The sequence below is a fragment of the Diplotaxodon limnothrissa genome, linkage group LG20, assembly GCF_057381915.1.
Source record: "Diplotaxodon limnothrissa isolate DT_005_m linkage group LG20, D_limnothrissa_male_GT1.1, whole genome shotgun sequence".
NCBI lineage: Eukaryota > Metazoa > Chordata > Actinopteri > Cichliformes > Cichlidae > Diplotaxodon > Diplotaxodon limnothrissa.
The window spans coordinates 5,545,548-5,567,924 of NC_140615.1; the positions used below are offsets into that span (position 1 = coordinate 5,545,548).

Genomic DNA, 22,377 nt, shown 5'->3' on the forward strand with positions numbered 1-22,377 from the left:
GTGTGAGTGGCTGGTGAGATAGAGGAACATATGACGCTGTGGTTCTCTTCACTTCCTGTAAAAACTATGCTCAACAGAAACAGCTACATGTGAAACACAGGCACGAAAAAAAACCCGGCACTATTTCAGAAGAGTGAGAAAATGGATGACTTATCAACAACCTCATGAAGCGCTCTCCCCACTGAATGAGATGGCCCAGTAGGTAAGGCTCAACCATGGTTTCCTGCTTAATAAGCAGCAGTTTGTCCTCGCTTTATCATCTTGCAGGTGCCAGGGCCTAGTCTATCGATGAGAAGTGCTTCACCCTGTAATTAAGGGGCTTCTCCTGTAAGGTTCAGCTTCTGCATTAGTATTTCTGAGCTACTATTGCAACCGCCTCTGCTCCACACACACAGCTTTCTAAACATCAGGCACTTTTGGCAGTTTACTTTTAATGCGTATACGGCTCACATCAGTTTGCAGCATGACCTCATCATACACATAACTTTTCTTTGTTTAAGTCTCTCCAGAATAAAAATATCATAAATACTTGAAAAATTCTCATTTACACCAACCCTGGTAGGAAGCTACATTTCAGACCTTTTCTTTAAAGTAAGTAGCAGTTTGAGTTTCTTCATTTATAACCTTTAGCCATCACAATGTTTCTGCAACTTAAAAGAAAGCTGTTTTTTAGCTACTCGCAACATCACTTGATAGTACTCAGCTAATAACATGCCATGAATTTGATCTTTGTGAATGACTGTAACCAGTTTCCTGATAAGCCACGCTGTCCTCGCAGGCTTGAGGCGACATAACAGCCAGGGGAGCTGCCATGGACGCCCTGACCATCAGTGGATTCCAACTCTCGCCGGAGAAACACTTTGACCGAATATTGGACATCAGAGCAGAGAAGCGTGAGTACCTGCGAGGACGTAACAATGTGACTTCATGCCGCAGCCCTCCCAGAGACAGTACCACCTGGCAGATAAAGAAAGAACTGAAAGAGAAGAGGCAGTTGGAGTTTCTGAGGAGGAGATCGGTGAGCCCAGTGTGGCGTGAAGGCTCATCGAGAAGAAATTCTCCCTCACAGATATTTTCAATGAAGTATTACAGTTCAAGCTCAACAAACACCGAGAATGCTAAAGGATATCCGCCCATGGTTTTGACACCAAACAGCAGCATAAGCAGTGATCCAAGCACCAGCACATGGGTAAAAGATTGCATCAATTTGGCACATTTATCACCAGATCAGATTTATGTCTTCATAGGTCTGCTGTGAATAATGCCTTCCCCGTCGCTCTCCTCTCATTCCCTCAGGCCTCACTGTGGTCAGAACAGATAACAGTGATGAAGCAGGACAAAAGTCATGCAAAGAAGCAATCACCTACCTCCACGCCATCTGTGAAGGAATCAGAGCAGCACAGGGTGAAGAGTATTCATAAAAAGGACACGAGTGTAAACGGTAAAAAGAATAAATCATCGTGCCAAGCGCAAAACATCTTGACCAGGGACTGTTGAATCATGCCTTGTTTTTCTCCACATACAGCACAAAAGACAACCACAAAAACACTCATCAAAACAGAGAAGATTTACCAGAAATCATCTGTACAAACTGAAAGCATTCTTCAGAAAAAGATACTGAGAGAGACCGGCGTGCAGACAGAGTGAGTCTCATTTAATTCTAGTTTAACCTTTAAACCGCGATTTTACTGCAAAAGCATCTCTGATGTCTTCTCTCTCTGATGAGAAACTGTCCTCTGTGCAGGTCCGGACTCATCACCGTTAAAGAATCAGTAAGTTTCACAGTCCTGCTGTTTTAGAATTAGGTGACAGATTAAAAGGCGTGGGAGCACAGGCCACAGGTGAGGGCTAGGGTCGAGTCAGGTAAGCGTCACACGACATGATTAGTCGAAATAAAGTTTAGGCTAATCTGAGGGGAAATAGATGCTCTATAATCTGATGCAAAAGTTTTTTCTTTAATTATAAAGCTCTACTGTTTTTACTGTCTCTTATCTCTCTCCTAATAGGATATTCAGAAATTAGCTGACTACCTACAGGTAAGCAAACAATATTTATCCTAAAATCATCCTGTGATTCTTGAATCCTTTAAGGTTTTAAAGCCTGAACGTAGGAATAGATGCCAGAAAAGTCAAATTTTTTGTGTTTAGTGGCCCTTCTGAAATAAGAAATAATAATTAGAGGTTAAAGTTGTATCATATTAGCTACATTAGGCTTATTTTTGCAATTTATTCCTTAAAACTGTAAAGTGCAATTTATTTTATTTTTGGGGGGAAGAAAAATTATCACGTTGATGATGTAGAAGTCAAAAACTCACAAAACTCACTAATCGGATATAATACGCTTGGTTTTAAACGGTTAAGCTCTCATCACATTTGATCTGTCATCACTACTGCTTTCAATATTAAGTAATACATTTATTAATGTGCTCTGATGCTACATAAGGACCCGATGACCTGTGCAGTCCAAAGCAGATGAAAACTGTCTTTGTGCGTTAGTGTAACTCTTTCTGCTGCTGCTGGGTTTCTGGCAGGAGGCTCTGTGGAGAGAAGATGTGATGAAGAAGAAGCTGGCTGAACTCCAGGAGAGCACGACAAACCTCGTGAACTCATCCAACAAAATATGGACAGTAAGGCTCTCCCTCTGTTTACACGCATCGAATAACACACATTTCGCATTTTATAAGGCCACACTGTTTTTCTTTCTGCTCTGGTGCACTGGCTGATATTACGGCTGTGTCAGGAAGGCCTGTGCAGTCTGTGGTTTGGAGCTTCCTGCTTCCGCGCAATTCTATACTGCATAGGACGAGTGCAAGCTGTCGTTCTTATACAGGAAGGGTGTGCCACTCAGTAGCTGTTAAAGGTGCTATGCATCCTCTTTACATCTCTTTTGGCTACTCTGGTTGCAATGAATGAAAGGAAAATATTGATGTTGTTTTTAGTTTTGTTTCCTCTTTAGATTTTGTTTTAGCAGCTAACCTGATCTACAGTTTATTCAGTCTCATTTATTTAGGTCTTCCACCTGTTGTTTCTCACTGAGGTATGTTATCATGAGGGGTCTTTTTTGCACTTATAACAAAGTGCGTTGTATCACACGCAGATATTGTGATCTCCCTTGAGGCTCACTGTTGCTTCGAGTTCCCCCTATGCACCTGCGTTCGGAGAAACAACGCGCTGTCACAGCTTTTTGGCACATGAACCATTAATTTTCCATCTGCAGGTTAGAGCGTGACAGTCATTCATTTCCTCTCTAACCCACACAGTCTCGCTGCAGTGAAGATCTGCTGAGAAACAAGATCAAGGCTTTGGAGGCGCAGCTGCAAGCTTGTCTGCAGGTGAGTGTAATTTAGTCTGTAAAAACCACACTAATTTTTACAATATCTTGGTGGTGATTTGTTGCTGTTGTTATTATTTATTTACTGTCCAAGAAGTCAGACATTTACTCTTTCCAGTAACTAGCCTTGCTCTGGCATTATTCTGTCACAGGGTGATAGTGTAGCATCTTAAGTGTGAGTCTCTGTGGTTTTGATCTGGATCTCACTGGGTGTTAACAACTAACTCAGCAGTGTTGTGTCCCTGCAGAAGTTTCCAAAAGATGGTGTAAAGAAGCTGGTGGTACAGATGGAAAAGCAGAGGATGGTATATGAAGAGAAGGCCTTGATTGCCCTGCAGAAGGCCACACAGGAGAAAACTGAGGCCCTCAGCAAGGCTGAGACTCTGCAGGTCAAAAATCTTTTTTTTTCTCTGTTTTACCACACAAAAAAGAAACAAATGTCACTGAGGTTTCAGTTTGTTTGCCTTTTAGTTGATAGACTCAGCATCTGGTGACCTGGAAGCAAGTTTCCTAATTTGAGTATTTGCAGATGATTTTTCTTTTTAAAAACATTACATTTTGTGTCAACAGGAAGCGCTAATTACAGCAAAGGCAGAGGCCCTGAAGTGGCAAAGCCTTCATGAGGAGCTGAAGCTGAGCTCTGGAAAACTCAGGGAGAGCCAGCACCTCAGTAATGAACAGCTGCAACAGCTGCACAGCCAAGTGGAGGTATGTTAGGTTGTGACAACGTGCATGAGTGCGCGGTCAAAAGTTTAATTATAAATGTTAGAAATGTGAATTTATTTCTTGAATTATCAGCTGTGCAGAGCCAGAGAGCGTGAGCTGAGAGATGAGATGCTTTCATTGAGACAAGAAAAGCAGGACCTACAGTACAACATTTGTCTGCTGGAGGAAGACAACCAGACCCTAAGAGAAGAAATCCAGCAACTCAGAGGCAAGACATCACGTTTGGTGTTTTTTAGGATTATTGTTAAATAGTGCACATTCAATATGTTTATAATATTTTCGGTGCCCTAGATGGCGAAGAGGAGAGTCAAGACTTCATGATGCAGGAGTGTCTGGCGTCACAGGAACCTGAGCCTCGGCTGACGGTGAGGAGAGACTCTCAGCTGGAGGACCAGCTCCGCCACACTCAGGAGAAACTCCAGCTCAAAGAGAGAGAGGTAAAACATGGACATTACAGTAAACTGTAGCTCATTCACAAGTCTGACTCTTTAATCCAAGCTTGCCACACAAGGAATGTCCCAGCTAGGTGTTTCACAAAGTCACTAACAGGCGCAGGTAAAAATATTACCCCTATTATTTGTTTTTGTCTTATATACAAGGTAATCGTGTGCAGTATGTTTGCATTCCAACCACAGTGCTAACACACATGCAAGTACATTTTGAAAAGTGCCTGTCTGAGGATCACCAGCATTTAGAGTGCATTTTGAGCATTTCTGCATGTTCACGCTCTTTATTGTGTGCGTGCAGTGTGAGGAGCTGCAGGCAGAGCTGCACGCTATGGAGCAGGAGTGTCAGTCCAGCCAGGCCCGGCTGTCGCAGTGCAGAGACGAACTCCGGCAGCTCAGCCACCGCCGCAGGGGACCAGTGAGTAGAGTGTGTGTGAGATCATTTAAGGGAGACTTAATGCCCTTGCAGCACTCGAAAGCTCTCATTGCCTTTATATTATCAGCCAGTAATTAAACCACTACATAATTCTAACACTCTGCCCCACTATGCTTTTCAACACTATCAGTTTGCTTCAGCTGCCCTGCAGTAACCAGCTGAGCAGCTGCTCATGCACATGAGTTATCATTGCCTGCTGATGATTTAATATCCACCTGACTAAATTATTTCTTTTCTTCCTGTTTAGACACCGTGTGGATCCTGGTGGAAGCTGTGCTTGTTCTTCCTTTTACTCCTCACTGTAGCAGGGGTCGTAATGCTGTGGCTGTGGCATCCGCCTTTCAGGGAGCAAGTTGAGGACCTGTACTCAGACATAGAGACACGTATTGAAGATTATCTCATGAAAATGGCCTCTCCTCGACACTCGGGCTGCTTCAGACCAATATGACATTGCTCCAAATCTTGTTTTTTGTTGACGTTTTGTTGCTTTATGTCAAAATTAGATTTATATAGAATGTAATTTGTTGACATTTTTGTATTTAAAAACTCTTTCGACTTGGAACTCGGTGTTTGTGTGATGTTTGTGAGGCTGCGTCGGGTTGGTGTTGGGGACAAGTGAGCAAAAAGTTCCAGTGCAAGTAAAGAAACTCGGCGATGCTTATTTTAAATTTGCCCAAACTGTTGGAAAATGTTGCATTTTAAGAGACTGTGAGTTTAACTATGAGAACAGCGGAAAATAAAACGTGTCTTTTATACTGTAAATGACTGATTTATTTAGTCTTGAATTACTGAAACATGTCACAGCATATATAGCGTGAGATGCAGTGTGCCCCCAAGAAAGGGCAAATGTAAATCACGATACATTAAACTGATCTCAGGTCACGACCTTAAACAGTGTTTTACACTAGTATATATATATATATATATATATATATATATATATATATATATATATATATATATATATATATATATATATATATATATACATATAATTGTTTTTTGTTCAGAGAACACACAAGATTTTTTGTATTTGGGAGGTTTGAGAGAGAAGAGGTGGTTAACCAGAATGTAAGCTATTTTTGATGGAGTCACTGGTGCAGATTATAACCAGTTTGAGATCATAGAGGATGACAGGAGTGTGAGTTTCATACCTGTGTGTCAGTGGAATGAGCGTCATTTCTATTTTGACAGCAATGAGCTACTTTGTAGGTAAACTATAATTTTCATTAAAGTTTATTTTTTAAATTAATATATTCAGCAGGACATTTTAAGGTCCTTCAGTTTACTGAGAGTAACACCACCACATCTTACTTAAGAGCATATTCATTCATTAGTTATATACTCTCACTGGCCACTTTATTAGGTACACTTGTTCCACTGCACATTAATTCAAATATCTAATCTTCCAAGTCACATGTGGTAATACATCAGTCACATGGTAGCCACTGAACGCATTCAGGCATGCAGGCATGGTCAAGGCAACCAGCTGAAGTTCAAACCGAGCATCACAATGTCAAAGAAAGGGCATTAAGTGACTTTGTGGCATGGTTGTTGGTGCGAGATGGGCTGGTCTGAGTACTTCAGAAACCATTTATCTACTGGGATTTTTCTGCACACAACCAAGGTATACAGGAGAGCATCTCTGAACATACGAGATGTCAGCGTCACCACGCTCCACAGTCACCACTGGGACGTGGTGGAACTTGTGATTCACATCATGCGTGTACAGCCAACAAATGTAGATGTCATCATGTTTCTGAGGAATGTTTCCAGCACCTTGTTGAGTCTGTGCCATGAGGAATTACTACAGATCTAGACAGAAGAGAAGGCCCAACCCAGTATTAGCAATGTGTACCTAATAAAGTGGCCAGAGAGTGCAAGTATGTAAGTATTCACTCTGCAGCAAAATGAATCCTCCCAGTTACATTATTTATATAAAACACTGGGTCATTATTATTGATGTGTAATGCTGTAAAACTATTTCAGATTCTCAGGTTGTTTAATTTATAAAAGGCATCATATTAAGCAAAAAAAATGATTTTATAAATCTGTGGCTAATTTTCTTAGCTACTTATCCACTTAAGCTCATGGGGACGATGGGGGAGGAAAACCCTGAACAGATCCCACACATTCTCAAATCCACAGCCAATTTAGAATCACATATAACCTAATGTTCGTTAGACTGCAGGAGGAAGCCCGAGTCACTGGAACAACCTCCATGCAGAAAGGCCTCGGGCAACCAGGAGGCTTCAATCAGGAATTTAAATGGTGGGACGTAACAGTGCTAACCACTGCACTGCGCTGGCCCATTTTATACATGTAAATGTTAACTGCATCATATTAAATGCTTTGCTGTGTAATATAGAACAATTACTGGAAGGTACTAAAGCAACAACAATAAGAAAAGCCACAAAAGACAAAACAATGTTAAAATATAACAACACATACACACAAAACGTACATAAACTGTTTTCTTTGTGCTATTTTTAAGAGTGCTCATCCCATTTTAATGGCACTCTATGCGGATTTCATCTGTAGTCCCAAAAAGAAAAAGAAAACACTGTCTATTTTACACCTATAAGAGTGCTCTTGCACACTCTGCCTCACACTGGCAGAGCCATCACAGTAAAAACTGCACCAGTCATCAGAATGTTCTTTTTAACAGCACCGTGTGGTAATTACCAGCTGCCAAACTGACAGGAGGATTTGTTCTACACACATGTTCATGAAGCGGACATGACACATGACCGCATCTATTGTCTGATTACGCTCAAACTTGGAGACAAAACGCACTCAGAGCTGAGCTCTCTGAGTTGGACGGCGTCATTGTTCATTATGGTGCTTTTAACTGTTCCAGATACAGCTCCATTCTCAGTAGGCGCTGACACAGCATATCCACCACACATCTGCACCCCCTGACTCCCCCGCCCACATTTACCTGTATGTTCCCGTGGTCACTGAAGAGATGGCTCTTTGCTGGCCTGAGATCAGTCTCCCGGTGACAAACGCACTGAAGGTAAGGGGCTGAAGATTTCTGTAGCGTACTTTAAAACATGACAAGTGAGGCTCTTGCAAACTTTCTTTGTGCTTGCAGAGCACGATGAGGACCACAGGGCTGCTGTTTGTTGTTGGGCTGTGTTTGCTGGATGTCACGTCGTCCCTTAAAATCTGTGCTTTTAATATTCAGAGCTTTGGAGAATCCAAGGCAAACAACAAGAAGGTTATGGGGATTCTGCTAAAGGTACTATGTGTCTACAAAAACACCTAGATTGATAGCTGAACAAAGCTGATGGATCTTTGTTTTTTCTGCTTTTGCTCCCAAGATTCTTTCTCGGTGTGACTTGTGTCTCATTCAGGAGGTCCGAGACTCTAAAGGAGAAGTAATACAAGCTTTGGTTAAGGATCTTAACAGGTACAAGGCTTATGTGGTGAATCTTCTGTGTCATTTAATAACACTGACCAACTTTAATTTTGATGTTATTTTCTAACCAGGTTTGACAAATACAACCCCTACTCTTACGTGGAAAGCGAAAGGCTCGGGAGGAAGGCCTATAAGGAGCAATATGTCTACATTTACAGGTAATTCATGCTGTATTTCCCATTGCATTTGAGCCGTTTCCTTATATGATCAGGCTAAACCTAGTGTGCTTTCCTCTCCCATGACTTACAGGAGCAATGTGCTGAAGGTCAAAGAGCATTATCAGTACCCTAAACTCGAAGGAAAGGGGACCAATGAAACTGATGTTTTCTCCAGAGGGCCCTTCATCATCCACTTTCACTCCCCCACTACATGTAAGGTTAAAAGGGGGAAAAACATGAAACTTCAAAGAGCTTTGTGCTGGCAAAAATAAAAAATGATTCTGACTTGTCATCCAGAATCGTTTTCTCTAGGCAAATCTAAACGACTTAATGATTTATGATTAGGTTCTCTGGCTTCTAAATGATTTTTGCTTTCTAATTATTTGCTTCACAACAATGTTAACGATGAGCCACTGTTCCAGAGGTGTCACAGACTGTTAGTGTTGGGTTATAACCTTGTAGGTTAATCTTCAGTGAATCTTGTTACACTGTAAACAATTGTGCTGCTACTAAAGCTCACCTTGATCAAAGGTGAATAAAGATCCAGCAAAGTTCACGCAGCCATCAACGTCACAGAGAAATTGCACCTTTGTTGAATTTGGAGGTCTGAATGAGAGACACACAGTCAGACTGGACCGCGGCGCTTTGTGATGTTTTTTGTTTTCAGTGGTGAAGGATTTTGTCCTGATAGGGCAGCACACCAGTCCGAAAACCGCCATGAAGGAGCTCGATGAACTGTACGCTGTCTTCAAAAGGATTTACAAGAAGTGGAAGACAGATGTAGGTTGAAACACATCGTTTAATCCCTTTTGCTTTCTTTAGCAAGATCTTGGTTCCTCATCATGTTGTTTGTAAGAATTTTCATGATTTTTTTTAACTTCCCTTTAATGGCGTGCTTTCAGAATGTGATCATCTTAGGTGACTTGAACGCTGGGTGCAGCTACATCACCACCAAAGGATGGAGAGCCATGCGCCTGAGGAGTGACCCCAAATTTCACTGGCTAATCGGAGACGAGCAAGACACCACCGTCAGGGAGAAGACACACTGTGCCTACGACAGGTCGGTGTCTACAGTGACTTGGTGCACATATATTGGAGTTTCTTATGCCCAACTATAAAGTTTCCTCATTGTGAAACAGGATCATCGTGCACGGACCGGAGGTTGTTTCCAGTGTAGTCCCAGCTTCAGCTCAGCCCTTCAACTTTAAAGAGCGTTTCCATCTAACTGAGGCAGAGGTAAACCTCTCAAAAGAAACCCCTCCCTCGAGTTCATTTTCTGACTTAACTTCAACTTTTATTCTGTTCTTTTGATGACACTTCAGGCTCTTGAGGTCAGCGACCATTTTCCTGTAGAAGTTGACCTGAAGGCCAACCACCGCTACTTCCTCCGCCATGAGCTGTAAACCAATCACTAATGTTTTTGCAGTGTTTTGCTTGATTTTAATGAGTGGATGATGTGAACCAACAAAATACAGAGCTATGTTTTTGTTTTTTTGTTTTTTATAATGATCCTAAACTGGCACTGCACTCCTCTCAGTTGCACCAATAAACTCGAGTTTTTTCAGCAAGTAAGAACTGCGTGCTTCACTGCTGGAGTTTATATTCTGCCCCTGAAACCAAAACCACATCAAAGCTGACATCATTTCATGAGCTCATGAAGGTACGTTCCTGCAGCAACGCGAAAACACAAAACATCACTTTTGGACTTTGCTTTCCAGAGGAACCTGAGAAAATCATCTTAAATCTTCATCCTTGATGGTAGGTAAACATCACGTGGAGACTCTGTGTCGTGCATTTCACTGAATGTTTCAGTTTAAATATGTAACCTCTGCACGGTCTGTTTGACAGGAAGCTGCTTGTAGCTACAACAGATGAGAGTTACTTCGTGCGCTCTTCCTTTCTGAGACGAGAGATTATCTGTGCCAATGCATTAATTTTTTGTCTCGATATAACTTCTAAGATAAGTTATTGGTTTTGTCTTTGTAAAGATGGAAGATTTTACTGATCTCCTAACAGATGCATTTTCAGGTAAGATATACATATGTGGTTATTTCTGGCATTTATAGATACACATATATTACTTTTTTTGCATTTTTTTGTTTGTTTGTTTTTAAGATTACTATTCAGATTATGCTGTTTTTACAGAGACATCTGTTCCTCCATTCCCGGACGAAGATTTGGACTTTGAGAATTTAACTTTTGAAGAAAAGTCTGATGAAGACGGGACAGAAAACCTAACAACAAACAATAAAGAGGCGGCACTGCTCCAGGAAGCAACAGGTGAAGCGGCAGCTCTGTTTGAAACCAAAGAGACGGTTGAAAATGTTTACGAAGAGCAGTCGGACAATGAAACAGATGAGGAGGATTTTAAAGGTGAGGGGATCGGTGCCGTGGACGGTGGCAAAACAGCAGAGGAGGATTACATGAGCTCAGATGGAGATTCTGCGCACGAAGGCTCCGTCTCTGGAGAAGATGATGAGGGTGTGGAAGAGGACATAGGAGTGGCAGAGACATCAGGGGATTTGTTGATGTCAGTGCGCTGCAGTGATGAGTTCAACGACAGCGATAAGGAGGACGAGATCTTTGCTGAGGGACAACCTCTGGCCCCGGAGGATGCTGAAAACCCTCAAGTTAGAAACGAGGAGCGAGGTGAGGCTGAGTGCGACAGGGACGTGTCCTATTTGGAAAGATTCCCTGACCGAGGCAATGAGACTGTGATAAAAGCTGCAGAGGTAGGAGAGGACAAGGGAGAAAGCGAAGAAGAAGAAAAAGAAGAAGGAGGAGGAGAAGAAGAAGAAGAAGAAGAAGAAGAAGAAGAAGAAGAAGAAGAAGAAGAAGAAGAAGAAGAAGACACATCATCTGATTCTGAGTGTGAGGGCATGAAAATCGAACAGGAGGAAAATGTTATCGGACAGCCTCTTGAGGAGGAGGAAGAGGTGGAAAACATTTACGGGGATGATCCTGAGGAAGCTAGTTCAGAGTTTCCTTGCATATCCTTGCAAAATCTGCAGGAGCTCACTGGTGAAAGTGATAAAGGGGAATATGCAGAGAAAATGAAAGATTTCTCAGGGGATGAGCACCAAGAGGCAGGTGAGAGCTTTGCAGATTACCCCTCAGACTTTTCTTCCTGTGAATATGCAGAAGATGGGACAAAAAATCAGGAAAGCAGGCCAGATTTTGGGCCCGGTACATCTGAATGCAGTTCACACACGCAGCAGGATGCTTTCATGGAAGGACCTGTGGAAGATATTACACAGATGGACCACGCCGAGTACAGCGATGAGAAGGAAGATGGGTATCTGTACAGCAGAGATCTAGAGATGGATGCTGAGAATCTGATGAGCATGGACGTAGCAGCTGGAGACAGAGGCAGCACAGCCGCGACCAAGTCTGACGATGAAGAAGACACATCTGAGAGCGACTACAGCTCCAGTGATGACGACGGGGCTCGTAGGTGCCTTCAAGAGCTTGAAAACAACAAGCAGCCGGCCGACAGTCAGATATATGGCACGAGCAGAGCAGATCGAGCAGATATCCTCAACTGGGAATTTGATGTATTAAATACTGATAGCCTTCTGACTGAATACCTGTTAACCACAGGAGACATGACAGAAACAACTCCCACAGGTGTTAACCAGGACCACCCAGAATACATCAGCTACTCTGAGGTACAGAGTGAAGTTCTCAAAATTAAAAGCCCCTCCTACCAGGGATCCCTCGATGACAGCTTCTTCTTCGACAATGTTGAGGCCTCTGGCATCTCTCAGCAGGGAAAGCTGGAAGGGGAGGACTATGAAGAAGAAAGGAACTGGGAGCAAGAAGAGAAGAGAATCAAAGCTTTCAACGATTTTTATGGCGATGAGGAGAATGAAAGAGAAGGTGAGTGCTGAGGACAAGTCTCTAAATGTAATCAGAATAAGTTCTGTAACATTTTGAAAGCGTTTTCATAAATTAACCTGTTTTCCCCTGTGCATTTTTCAGGGAGGCAGATAAAAGTTCAGTTTTGTGCAGAGCCATTGTCTCAAGTCATTCGCTATGAAAGTGACAGGTAAGGAGAATTCCTGATGTGTAAACCTTATTTTTCCCGTCCCAACCAAAACGCTGCTTCCTCTTGTTCCCTGCAGTGATGAAGAGTCACTCAGCAGCTCCACAGACGGCGGGAGGGAGGACCTGAGCTCCACAGAGTCATCGGATGTAAGAAAATCTTCTTCTTTTTTTTGCTTGTGGAGACATGCACGCATACACATAAATGAACACATGACTTAATTGTTTCGTTTGTGGTCAGGAACCAAGGGAGCCTGACAACACCCTGCCAATGAAACCTGCTTGTGATCCTCCCAAAGCTCAGCTAGCAGAGAGTGAGCCAGACCTCAGCAACACACAAACCTGCACAGAAAAACACAAGGTGTGAAATCACAGCTCATTACTGAATGTCTGCTCTGTGTGATTTGGTTATTTTCAGTTCACGTGCTTAAACTTTGGTCCCACAGGGTGGCAGCATCATGAAGCTGATACTGAAGATGGGTGTGCTGACCGGAATGGGACTGCTGATGTTCTGGTTGGCTACGGATCAAGGAGAATGGCTCAACCAGGTTTTCTTCTTTTAGGGCTATGGAACGTCCTTGGTCATTAAAACTTGTTTGTGTGCTCGCACATGTTTGTAAAGAATGCAGTGTAAAGTTAAGTATGTGTCGTTGTGCAGATTTTTTGCTTAATAAAGAGCTGTGTTTGTTCAAAATGATGCTAAATTGCATGAATTCCAGATAAGGTATGCTCACAGTGATGTTTTCTGAGCTGAGGTTAAACAGTCCTCCATTTTTTTCGTGAAGACAACCATGCCTGGAATAAATTAAGTTTAGTAGAAAGAACTTCACTCCACAACATCTCAGAGAGAAATCCTGTGGGACCTTTTACTCCGTAACAATGGTTTCTAGTTTACAAATATAAACCAGAAAAGAACGAAGTACAAAGATATGTTAGAGGCAAAAGCTAAAGTTGGGCTCTGACTATGGTTTCCGGTTCATGTGAGTCCTGTTGGAGATTCTTATCTGTAAAGTGGTGCTGCTCAAGAACTTAAACACGATTTTGCGTTTGATAATTGTTTCATTGTTGTTTTTCACAGTGGAAGAAAGTGTTGTTTTTGTTTGTTTTTTTACACAGGTGGAAGTTATAATCCTACATGTTTATAGTTCACAAGATAAAACATTTATATATATATATATATATATATATATATATATATATATATATATTTAAGGTACCTTAAGGCACATCATATACATTATATTTTCTTTGTATTTCTTTGTAAATTGGGCTGATTCGTATTCATGAATATAGTTTCTAATTGGTGTCTGTCAGTGTTAAGATTTTAGATTTCGTTTAGATTTTCCTCAATAATTCATGTGGACATGACTAGTTTAAATATTTAAATATTATGATGTTATTTATTTATTTATCATTAGATTTTTATCATTTTCTATTTTTGTGAACTGTTTCGTGTAACAAAAAGTCGACATTTTATATCAGAAACTTCGGTCTCAGTAGTCTTATTAACATTAGCCCAGTAGTGGCGCTGTTTCGGTTCTGGAAAGAAAATCGACTAAAAGGAAGAAAAAAATAAACAAAGAAGAGTTCCTCAAACGGAAACGGAAACATGTAAAAGTTTAGTTAAGGTGCGATTTTTTTAAAACATTTGGCTCAATAAACGAGGGCGGGGTTTGAGGTGTTCCACGTTCCCACGCCAACATTCGACTCCGCACGCTCTACTGAGGCTCTTCCCGCCAAATCGTGCAACAAAACGAGCGCTCAGCCATAATCGTTGGGAGGAGGTCTATCTATTTTCTTTTTTTGGTAACTGAAACTAACTACAAGCAAAACATAACCGAAAGGAGAGCCCAGAGAGAGATAAATAACACATTTTTAAATAAGCCAAAGCGAAAATGTCTTCCCTGAGTGACAAATCTGCGCAGGAAATCAGCGACCTGCTCGATGAATACGGAATAAAGCACGGACCTGTGGTCGGTGAGTGGCACAGATACAACTGTTTCCTATGCGCCCGTTTTTGAATCAGTATCCGTGTCAGCTAACTTTACAGCTCTTTCCTAGATGAATAGTTTTACCTGTAATAAAGGTTCCCCGTGTCCTGTTTGTTCACAGAATCTACGAGAAACCTGTATGAGAAGAAACTGAAAGAGGCCATGGCTAAAGGCAAAAGAGCCAAACCATCACCTGACAAAACCTACTACAGAGAAGAGGGTGCGATTCACATTTTCATATATGTGTCAAATTTGTCTCGTGTCCTTTAAAAGGCGTGGAAACTCTATACTATCGTAATTACAAAGACTATAAATTAGTAAAGGAATTACATCGTAGTAATTTCTGTGTAATTATTAATATTATTTATTATTTAAAGGCAGGCCAGTAAGATACAATGTCCTAAGCTCGTTTAAAGCAATTGAACATATAGACATAAACAAATAAAAAGGTAATGATTGACAGTAGCTTCATAATTAATTTTAGATAGTAAGAGTGGGGTCTTTTTCAGTACAAAAATTTATTTATCTGTAGGGTTTTAGTGCATTTAATAATTCATTTTAGTATTTATATTTAAGTTGTTTTTGTTGTTGTTTTTTGTCTTCCACACAAAGAAACACCTAGCCAAGCCAAGCAGCTGGCTAGGCTTTTTACTGTTCTGTTTCAAATGAGAGGTTGTTGATCACGTCATTCACTACAGTCAGAGTTAAGAATGTGCAGGAAACAGTGTAGTGAACATGATATTTGTGTTTTCTTTCAGAGGAGGAAGTCACCTATGTTTACAGGACACCCGTAAGTATCTTTTCCGCACTCCTTCCAGAGGTCTGTACTGCAAAAGCGAGTTCAAGATATTATGCTTGTCTTCCCATTATCTGGACTTCATTTAGGCTAACATCAGCAGCCAGGAGAACCAGTCACACAAAGCTAGTTATCAGCTTGCTAAGTTAACCCTGAGGTTGGGTAGATAAGATGAAATGCTGCTTCGTAGTACAGGCCTCAGGTGGGGCCTCAATTGTTTTGCATTACTCTGGAGTGAAAAGACGCATTTTGATTCTAGCAGAAATGTGTTAGTTGTACTTACACGTAGCAAAATGCCATACCTGTCTGACCTGGAACAGTACTCATTTCATTTCATAATTTTCTTGTTTCTATTTTGCAGACCAAAAGTGAAGCCTCAGGTGACAGGTCAGTTTTCTCACAAATCCTCCACCATCCTGTGAACTCCCTTTCTCCTGCTTTTATCCCCCCTGTTGTTCAGTCATTTAAATAAACAAAACAATCTTAAGTTAGTAACTGCTGCGTGTCTCTGTCCAGGGGGGCTTACCCAAGGGCCAGACAAGAGTGGAATGAGAGAGATTATCAGCACGAGTGAGTGAAAGTCTTACAAACTGCTGTTTTTGGGAGAAACACAAAAACCCTTCATGAACAATTGTTTTTTAACCTTTTTCTCCCTCTACAGGACATCCTACTCGAACTACTCGAAGCCCAAGCCTGAATACAACAGAAGCAGTTATGGTAACGAGTAAGTATTTTTGTATCTATGGTCATACCTCTTTTTTTTTGCAGACAAACTTCAACCTCAAAATGCTAAGCCACCGGGTAAATGCAAATAGCAACGGAATGCTTTTTCATTCAAAATACATTACCTCCTTAAGAGTTAAGAGTTTAAATGAATTTCAAATCATTGCTTTTTTTCATCTTCTTTAAAAACAAGGATATGCTTTGGTTTTAGTTTTAAGAATCTGCAGCTCTGAAGTTGTGAAATCAAAATATCCATGTCACATTAAAGAATCATTTAGACTGACAGCTCTCTAGTGCAAAGTCTGTATGATGTCCCATTGCGCTTTTATGAGAATAGCACAGGTAATTGTCCCGTGGGCTCACAGGGAGTGAGTGGTTATCTCATGCTGTGCCTCCTGCATGGTCTAATATGGCAGCTCCCTTGTGAGGATGTGTCATCATTTCAATACGCTTATGCAGTCCCACAACATTTATTTCCATCCAGAGTTGCTTTAATTTTTTGCCAACATCCTGTATTGATGACAGTATTGTTGGAGCACAGCGTAAAGTCTTCTCTGCATAGCTCAAAGAGTCTCAGTGGGGTTAATGTCAGGATTCATGATGTCTTGTGCTCCCTGAACTACTCTTTTAGTTTCAGTGTGATGAACTGGAATTGTCATCAGGGGAGGGGAAATCCACTGATGGAAAAATCTGGTCATAACACTTATTCAGATAGTCAGCTGACCTCTTAATTTGGGCACATAACTGTGCTGATCCTAGACCCCAGATCATAACAATGCCCCCACAGGCTTGTACAGGAGGCACTAGGCATGATGGGTGCATTGCTTCCTCTCTTCTCTTCCTGATGAGCAATCCCTCGAGAGCAGGTTAGACCTGGAGTCATCAAACCACTTGACCTTTATCCACGATTACAAATCATGGATAAAATTATGCAAATTATGCTCCCAAGCAAAACTTCCAGGTTTAAATAATGTTCTGAATAATTTTAACCCAACTTTAATAGTTTCAGCAGTCTCTTTAGTTGTTCTCTTTGCTTGCTCCAGGGCTAATAATTTGGCCCATCAGGTCCATCTTGTTTTTTCTCACAAGCACAGGATATGTTTTCTGACATGGGTGTGCTTCAGTCAGGACTAAATAACCTGCTCCCAGCAGAAACACATTAATAACTGCAGTAATTATCTAGTGAAAGGTTTCTGCTATTCACTTAGTTAAATCCAGAGGTTGACTTGTGTTTATAAGGCCACCATAGTGTACAGTATTGAGCTGCATTTAATGCCCAACCCTCCTAGAAACTACCCATACGCATCAAAACTCTTGGATCATATATTATTATTTAGAAAGAAACTTATATTCAGGGCAAACCTTATGTCTATGATTTTGGTTATTTGTTCTTTGAGTGTTCTTGCTATTTTACGCTTTCACCTCCTCCTCGTTCAGAGGCAGATATGGTGTTTAACAGAGGTGTGGACTCGAGTCACATGACTTGGACTCGAGTCAGACTCGAGTCATTAATTTTATGACTTTAGACTTGACTTGAAAAAATGTTCTAAGACTTGTGACTTGACTTGGACTTTTACACCAATGACTTGGGACTTGAATTGGACTTGAACCGGTTTACTTGAAAAGACTTGATATTTTACCCCAAATATAAAATTTAACATGCATATTATATAGAGATTGAAAATGTGACGTCATTCACGGGTAGAACCGCAAAGGATTCTGGGAACTCGTGGCAAGCGGTACTAGCGCACGCAGGCTTTCAATTGAAATCAGTTATACAGCGATAAAAAGAAACACAAAAATGTCAAGAAGCTGTTGTATTATTAACTGCAATAGCCGGTCGCATGACAGCCACGGGAAGCCGACGGGTAAAGAGATCGGTTGTTATCGGATTACGTCGTTGAAGAGAAATTGTTCGAGCCATGTTTCCGAAGTAACAAAGACGCGACGGATGGCCTGGATTGCAGCCATTCAAAGATCAAATATAACGTCCCAGAACCCTCCAGCTCATAGGTTAGTCTGCTCCAAGCATTTACACGAAGGTCAGTCTGCTGTTGTAGTTAATACGTCATTTTCATAACATAATTAGTGATATAGGTTACAAGCAAGTCTGGCGCTGAACAGAAATTGTCGCGCTATGCTCCTTTGTTTATTGTGCATAAATAGTGAATTGTCCTGACACAATATTGCGTTTCGCTTCTGTTATTATGGTACATTGACAAAAACATATACTTTTATTCACAGGATAAAACAGGTTTTTTGTATCACTAATTGCCCAGTACGATTACAGCATACAATATTATTGTCACTGCTACATTTCTGTGATGGGTACCAGAAATTATTTCCACTACTAATTAATTACCGTTGAGCTCAAAGGTCCTATTAATAAACGGTTAAGGAATGTGTATTTATGATGACGATTTGTGAGACTGGTAAACTTATGATACGTACGATGGTCTTTCGTTCTACACCAGGGGTGTCAAACTCAAATACACAGTGGGCCAAATTTCAAAACTGGAACAAAGTCGCGGGCTAACGTTAATATTTATTGAATGAATCTTTTCTTATGGACTCAAACACGTTTTGCTGAAAAACTGAATATGGAACAAGCAAAGCTTAATACTAAACAATATATATATTAGCTGTATAATACCAGTAGGCCAGCTCTGATAGTAATTTGGTATGGCTTCGCGGGCCAAATGTAATTAGGCTGCGGGCCAAATTTGGCCCGCGGGCCAGAGTTTGACACCTATGTTCTACACGGTGCGTTTCAAGGTCCTGCACCCATCCGTCGGTAAACTGTACCTGGGCTTGTTGCAGTGACCTGAAGTTACTAAACTTCATGAGTGTATGCACTCACTCCAAGAACCGTATGATTATAAATATGCATATAAATATGCTAAGATGAGATAGCTGACTTCATCTAACTAGCAAATGTTGTCCAGGCTACGTTGGTGATACAGTTTTTTTTAATGTGTATGATATTTTTGTCATGCGATTTTAAAGCCGGTCCTACAACCGCATCCAAGAATAACATGCAGCTTATCTCAGAACTGTCGGTGAAAATTATTCTTGGAGCTAGGTTTAATTGAGCTGCATTTTAAAGAGGTGCAATTTCACAATTTGTGTATATTTTCTAAGTTCACTATTTTGTCATGTGTTGAGAAAAACACAGATTTTAAAATTACATGGTCTAATATTTACATTTAGCATATAACTGCAACATTATTTTTTCGTTTTGTTTTTTTTAAAGACTCGAAAGGACTTGAAATTCAAAGTTTCAGACTTGTGACTTGACTCGGACTTTTACACCAGTGACTTGAGACTCGACTCTGACTTGCCTGACATTACTTGAGACTTGACTTGAGACTTGAGGATAAAGACTTGAGACTTACTTGAGACTTGCAAAACAATGACTTGGTCCCACCTCTGGTGTTTAATGATGTGTTGTTAAAAGTGAACCAATTACAGTGTATAAAAGAAAGTGTAATTAGACAGGCTACAATGTAACATTTTGATGCACTGGTAATACAATTCATTTTAATTTGAAACTTTTAAGTTCACACGTTACTAAAGTTGAATTTTAATCTTTGATGCAGAGTAATAACTTGTAATGTAGTCAGAAAATTATCTAACATTTCCTTTAGCATTAATTTAGAATATGCATAGCATCTTATTCTGTCTTACCATCAGTCCAAAAGCACACCAGTAATATTTTAGGAGGCTCTAATTATTTTGCACTGACCTCTTATCAAACTGAAAGTTTGTGGGAGCAATTTTCATGCCAGATAAAAACAAGCGATATCATACTAGTTTGAGATGCAGAATTTTAACTATGTGCTGATGCATGATTTCCCCCGATTTCCTTTCCAGACCCGACATGTATGACACTCCGTCCACTTACAGAAGCACCTACGCTAAATCGCCACCCATGAAATCAGGTCAAGATGTTCCAGATGCACCAAAGTCATCACGTCTGATCCCACTGTGGGTTCAGTTTGTGTTCTTCCTGGCTGTGGCAGTCTTCCTCTACTTAGTTTTTTCCACTATGGAGACAAATGAAACCCCCAAAGGGATAAAATGATTTTTTTTTTAAAACCATTATTTCCTTATATTGAATTTTAAGGAATGCACATGATTAAATGCATGCATTTTAGACATTTTATGCAAGATTGTGTTTTTAACAGCAGTACATTCTCTGCTTATGCTTTTAGGCAAAATGTTTATTTGTCACTGAGCTTCAGTACATTATCACTACTCGAATCAACCAGCCCACCACTTTAAAACACACTAAAATCTTCCTCTTTTTTATCTGGACACAAACTGTCCCTCCATCTGCAGTTTCAAGTGATCTGTCGAGGTTTTAAGAGATGATCGTCCACAGCTTAGTCCAAATATGGCCGCAGTTGACCATAAAACATCCAAAGAGTATCACGCAAGATTTTGAAGCTCATATTTTAAAGCTTCAGCTGATTGTCTCTTTTAGCCTCTGCAGTTCACAGTGAATCTGTCTGCATGACCAAAATTTGGGTGGCAGGGTTTTGTTTTGTTTTTCTTAAATAAACATCAAACTTGTACAACATGCATACATTTCTCTCAATATTTTTTGACAGGCTATTTCCCTCAAAACAAAAACTCGTGGCACTGCGTCAACCCAACCTGCATATCCACTTAGTTATTCAGTATGTACCCTTTTCCCTCAACATACTGCTAGTAATGCAGGTGTTTTGAATTCATTGTGTATTTTTAAATATTTGTAGTTTACGGGTACAACAATGTTTCTATTTTTCAGTTATCAAGTATATTTTGGACATTTTCAAACCAGCTGTAATGCAAGTGCCTCTGTGTATTTGGAGATTTTAAAAAAAAAAGTTTGGGTGGGGTTAAAAATGTAAAAGGTGCACTAGACGAGCTGTTGCCCCCAGTGTTATGATTTGATTCAGTATAATTAAGCTGGATATCATATTTTTGTACTACATAATCCAACTTTAACATCAGCCGGGTTTGTTGTGATTTGTTTTGTATTCCTGTTTCAAAATTGTAACTATTAAAAACGAAGCTTATATATGTAAACATTTAAAGCTTTAGGTATTTTGTTTTTTATTGAAGTCACTTTATTGGGTACACCTATTCACCTGCTTGGTAAAGCAAATATCTTATTAGCCCATAACATGGTAGGTAGACGTTGACCTGCTGAAGTTCAAACTGACCATCAGAATGGGAGAAGAAAGATTATTTGAGTGACTTCTAACACTGCGTGGTTGTTGGTGCCAGATGGGCTGGTCTGAATATTTCAGAAACTGCTGATCTGGGATTTTCACACACAGCCATCTCTGGGGTTTACAGAGAATTGTGCAAAAAGAAAATATCCAGTGAGCAGCAGTTTTCTTTGTTGACGCCAGAGGTAAAAGGAGTATGGTCAGTCTGCTTTGAGCTAATAGTCGGACAAGAATAACTCAAATTGCCACTCATTACAACCAAGGTATGTAGATAAGCAACTTTGAATGCATAGCAGATGGACTGCAGCAGCAGCAGACCACACTGGGTGCCACTCCCATCAGCTAAGAACAGCAAGCTGAGACTGGGATTCACAAAGGCTCGCTAAAATTCAACAAAAGAAGACCGGAAAAGCACAAGTCTCAATTTTCTGCTTCAGTATTTGGGTGGTACGGTCAGAATTTGGCTCAAGTAACATGAGCATATAATAATCTTGTACCATGGCACAAAGCTCAGATCATCTCCAGCTGGTTTCTTGAACATGAGTTTAGTGTACTTATTTGGTTTCCACAATCACCAGCACAATACTCTAACTGGGCATCAGCCAGGCTTTTACACGTCGCTGCTCCTGCTCCTCTTTTCTAGTACTATGGCAAATTAATTTTTTGTACTATAATAAAAAACATAATCCCGAAATCCCAGTTAGGCCACTGAAAAAACCAAAAAGAAACAATGGTGTGGAAGAGTTGCTCAATCAATAGCATAGTGACCTCCATAACACTATGAAGCCACTGTGCCATTGGCTGACTGAAACCTTTAGTGTTCAGACCCCCAGGGGACACATACGCAGAGCACACTGAAAGGGACCAAGGAAAAGAAAAACAGGTGCATGAATGCTAGGGTGCAGCTGAATAGTCAGATTTGCTTAGCAGCGCTCTTGCATGAGGGAAGTGACCCAGACGTATCTGCATCTGTGAGGCAGCTTTTAATAAGAGCTACTCAAATTCTCTGAATACTAAGGAAAGGTGCTTCAGTGCTTCATGTGTTTGGCATAGGATAGATTAGACCAAGCTTCTGAGTTAATCT

The 22,377-nt window shown here is 40.7% G+C and overlaps 4 protein-coding genes across 5 annotated transcripts; all 4 read left to right on the forward strand.

Annotated features, from left to right (window-relative positions):
* The first annotated feature begins 78 nt into the window (after positions 1-78).
* traf3ip3 (TRAF3 interacting protein 3) lies at positions 79-5,386 on the forward strand. Its single transcript, XM_085344204.1, has 14 exons — positions 79-202; positions 779-1,189; positions 1,297-1,441; positions 1,526-1,643; positions 1,745-1,772; positions 2,007-2,036; positions 2,531-2,626; positions 3,260-3,331; positions 3,579-3,719; positions 3,901-4,038; positions 4,129-4,264; positions 4,348-4,493; positions 4,804-4,920; positions 5,186-5,386. The coding sequence occupies exons 2-14, from the start codon at positions 812-814 to the stop codon at positions 5,384-5,386; spliced, it is 1,746 nt and encodes a 581-aa protein (XP_085200330.1). The 5' UTR covers positions 79-202; positions 779-811.
* dnase1l1l (deoxyribonuclease I-like 1-like) lies at positions 2,652-9,923 on the forward strand. Of its 2 annotated transcripts, XM_085344203.1 has the most exons (9): positions 2,652-2,671; positions 8,038-8,182; positions 8,265-8,353; positions 8,434-8,520; positions 8,612-8,733; positions 9,188-9,300; positions 9,423-9,580; positions 9,660-9,756; positions 9,843-9,923. In XM_085344203.1, exons 2-9 carry the CDS (start codon positions 8,042-8,044, stop codon positions 9,921-9,923), a joined length of 888 nt encoding a protein of 295 aa, XP_085200329.1. In that variant the 5' UTR covers positions 2,652-2,671; positions 8,038-8,041. The 2 variants fall into 2 exon arrangements, with proteins under 2 accessions (XP_085200329.1, XP_085200328.1); XM_085344202.1 differs by lacking the exon at positions 2,652-2,671 and having other exon boundaries at positions 8,042-8,182.
* Positions 9,924-10,253: 330 nt separating this feature from the next.
* On the forward strand, positions 10,254-13,127 carry LOC146610381 (uncharacterized). The gene is made up of 7 exons (XM_085345328.1): positions 10,254-10,278; positions 10,509-10,548; positions 10,666-12,399; positions 12,502-12,568; positions 12,645-12,714; positions 12,806-12,925; positions 13,011-13,127. Exons 1-7 carry the CDS (start codon positions 10,276-10,278, stop codon positions 13,125-13,127), a joined length of 2,151 nt encoding a protein of 716 aa, XP_085201454.1. The 5' UTR covers positions 10,254-10,275.
* Positions 13,128-14,264: 1,137 nt separating this feature from the next.
* Positions 14,265-21,071, forward strand: LOC146610382 (uncharacterized). Its single transcript, XM_085345026.1, has 7 exons — positions 14,265-14,541; positions 14,677-14,775; positions 15,314-15,345; positions 15,713-15,738; positions 15,868-15,921; positions 16,013-16,075; positions 19,948-21,071. Exons 1-7 carry the CDS (start codon positions 14,460-14,462, stop codon positions 20,156-20,158), a joined length of 567 nt encoding a protein of 188 aa, XP_085201152.1. The 5' UTR covers positions 14,265-14,459; the 3' UTR covers positions 20,159-21,071.
* The last annotated feature ends 1,306 nt before the right edge of the window (positions 21,072-22,377 follow it).

Excerpts from the sequence above, each read along its gene's own strand:
- traf3ip3 (XM_085344204.1), top strand. The coding sequence starts at position 812 with ATGGACGCCCTGACCATCAGTGGATTCCAACTCTCGCCGGAGAAACAC. Across the intron at positions 3,720-3,900 it reads GCAAGGCTGAGACTCTGCAG|GAAGCGCTAATTACAGCAAA; the intron begins GTCAAAAATCTT and ends TTGTGTCAACAG. Across the intron at positions 4,494-4,803 it reads TCCAGCTCAAAGAGAGAGAG|TGTGAGGAGCTGCAGGCAGA; the intron begins GTAAAACATGGA and ends GTGTGCGTGCAG.
- dnase1l1l (XM_085344203.1), top strand. The coding sequence starts at position 8,042 with ATGAGGACCACAGGGCTGCTGTTTGTTGTTGGGCTGTGTTTGCTGGAT. Across the intron at positions 8,183-8,264 it reads TTATGGGGATTCTGCTAAAG|ATTCTTTCTCGGTGTGACTT; the intron begins GTACTATGTGTC and ends TTTGCTCCCAAG. Across the intron at positions 8,734-9,187 it reads CTTTCACTCCCCCACTACAT|TGGTGAAGGATTTTGTCCTG; the intron begins GTAAGGTTAAAA and ends TTTTGTTTTCAG.
- LOC146610381 (XM_085345328.1), top strand. Across the intron at positions 10,549-10,665 it reads CCTAACAGATGCATTTTCAG|AGACATCTGTTCCTCCATTC; the intron begins GTAAGATATACA and ends CTGTTTTTACAG. Across the intron at positions 12,569-12,644 it reads ATTCGCTATGAAAGTGACAG|TGATGAAGAGTCACTCAGCA; the intron begins GTAAGGAGAATT and ends TGTTCCCTGCAG.
- LOC146610382 (XM_085345026.1), top strand. The coding sequence starts at position 14,460 with ATGTCTTCCCTGAGTGACAAATCTGCGCAGGAAATCAGCGACCTGCTC. Across the intron at positions 15,346-15,712 it reads CCTATGTTTACAGGACACCC|ACCAAAAGTGAAGCCTCAGG; the intron begins GTAAGTATCTTT and ends TCTATTTTGCAG. Across the intron at positions 15,739-15,867 it reads AGTGAAGCCTCAGGTGACAG|GGGGGCTTACCCAAGGGCCA; the intron begins GTCAGTTTTCTC and ends GTCTCTGTCCAG.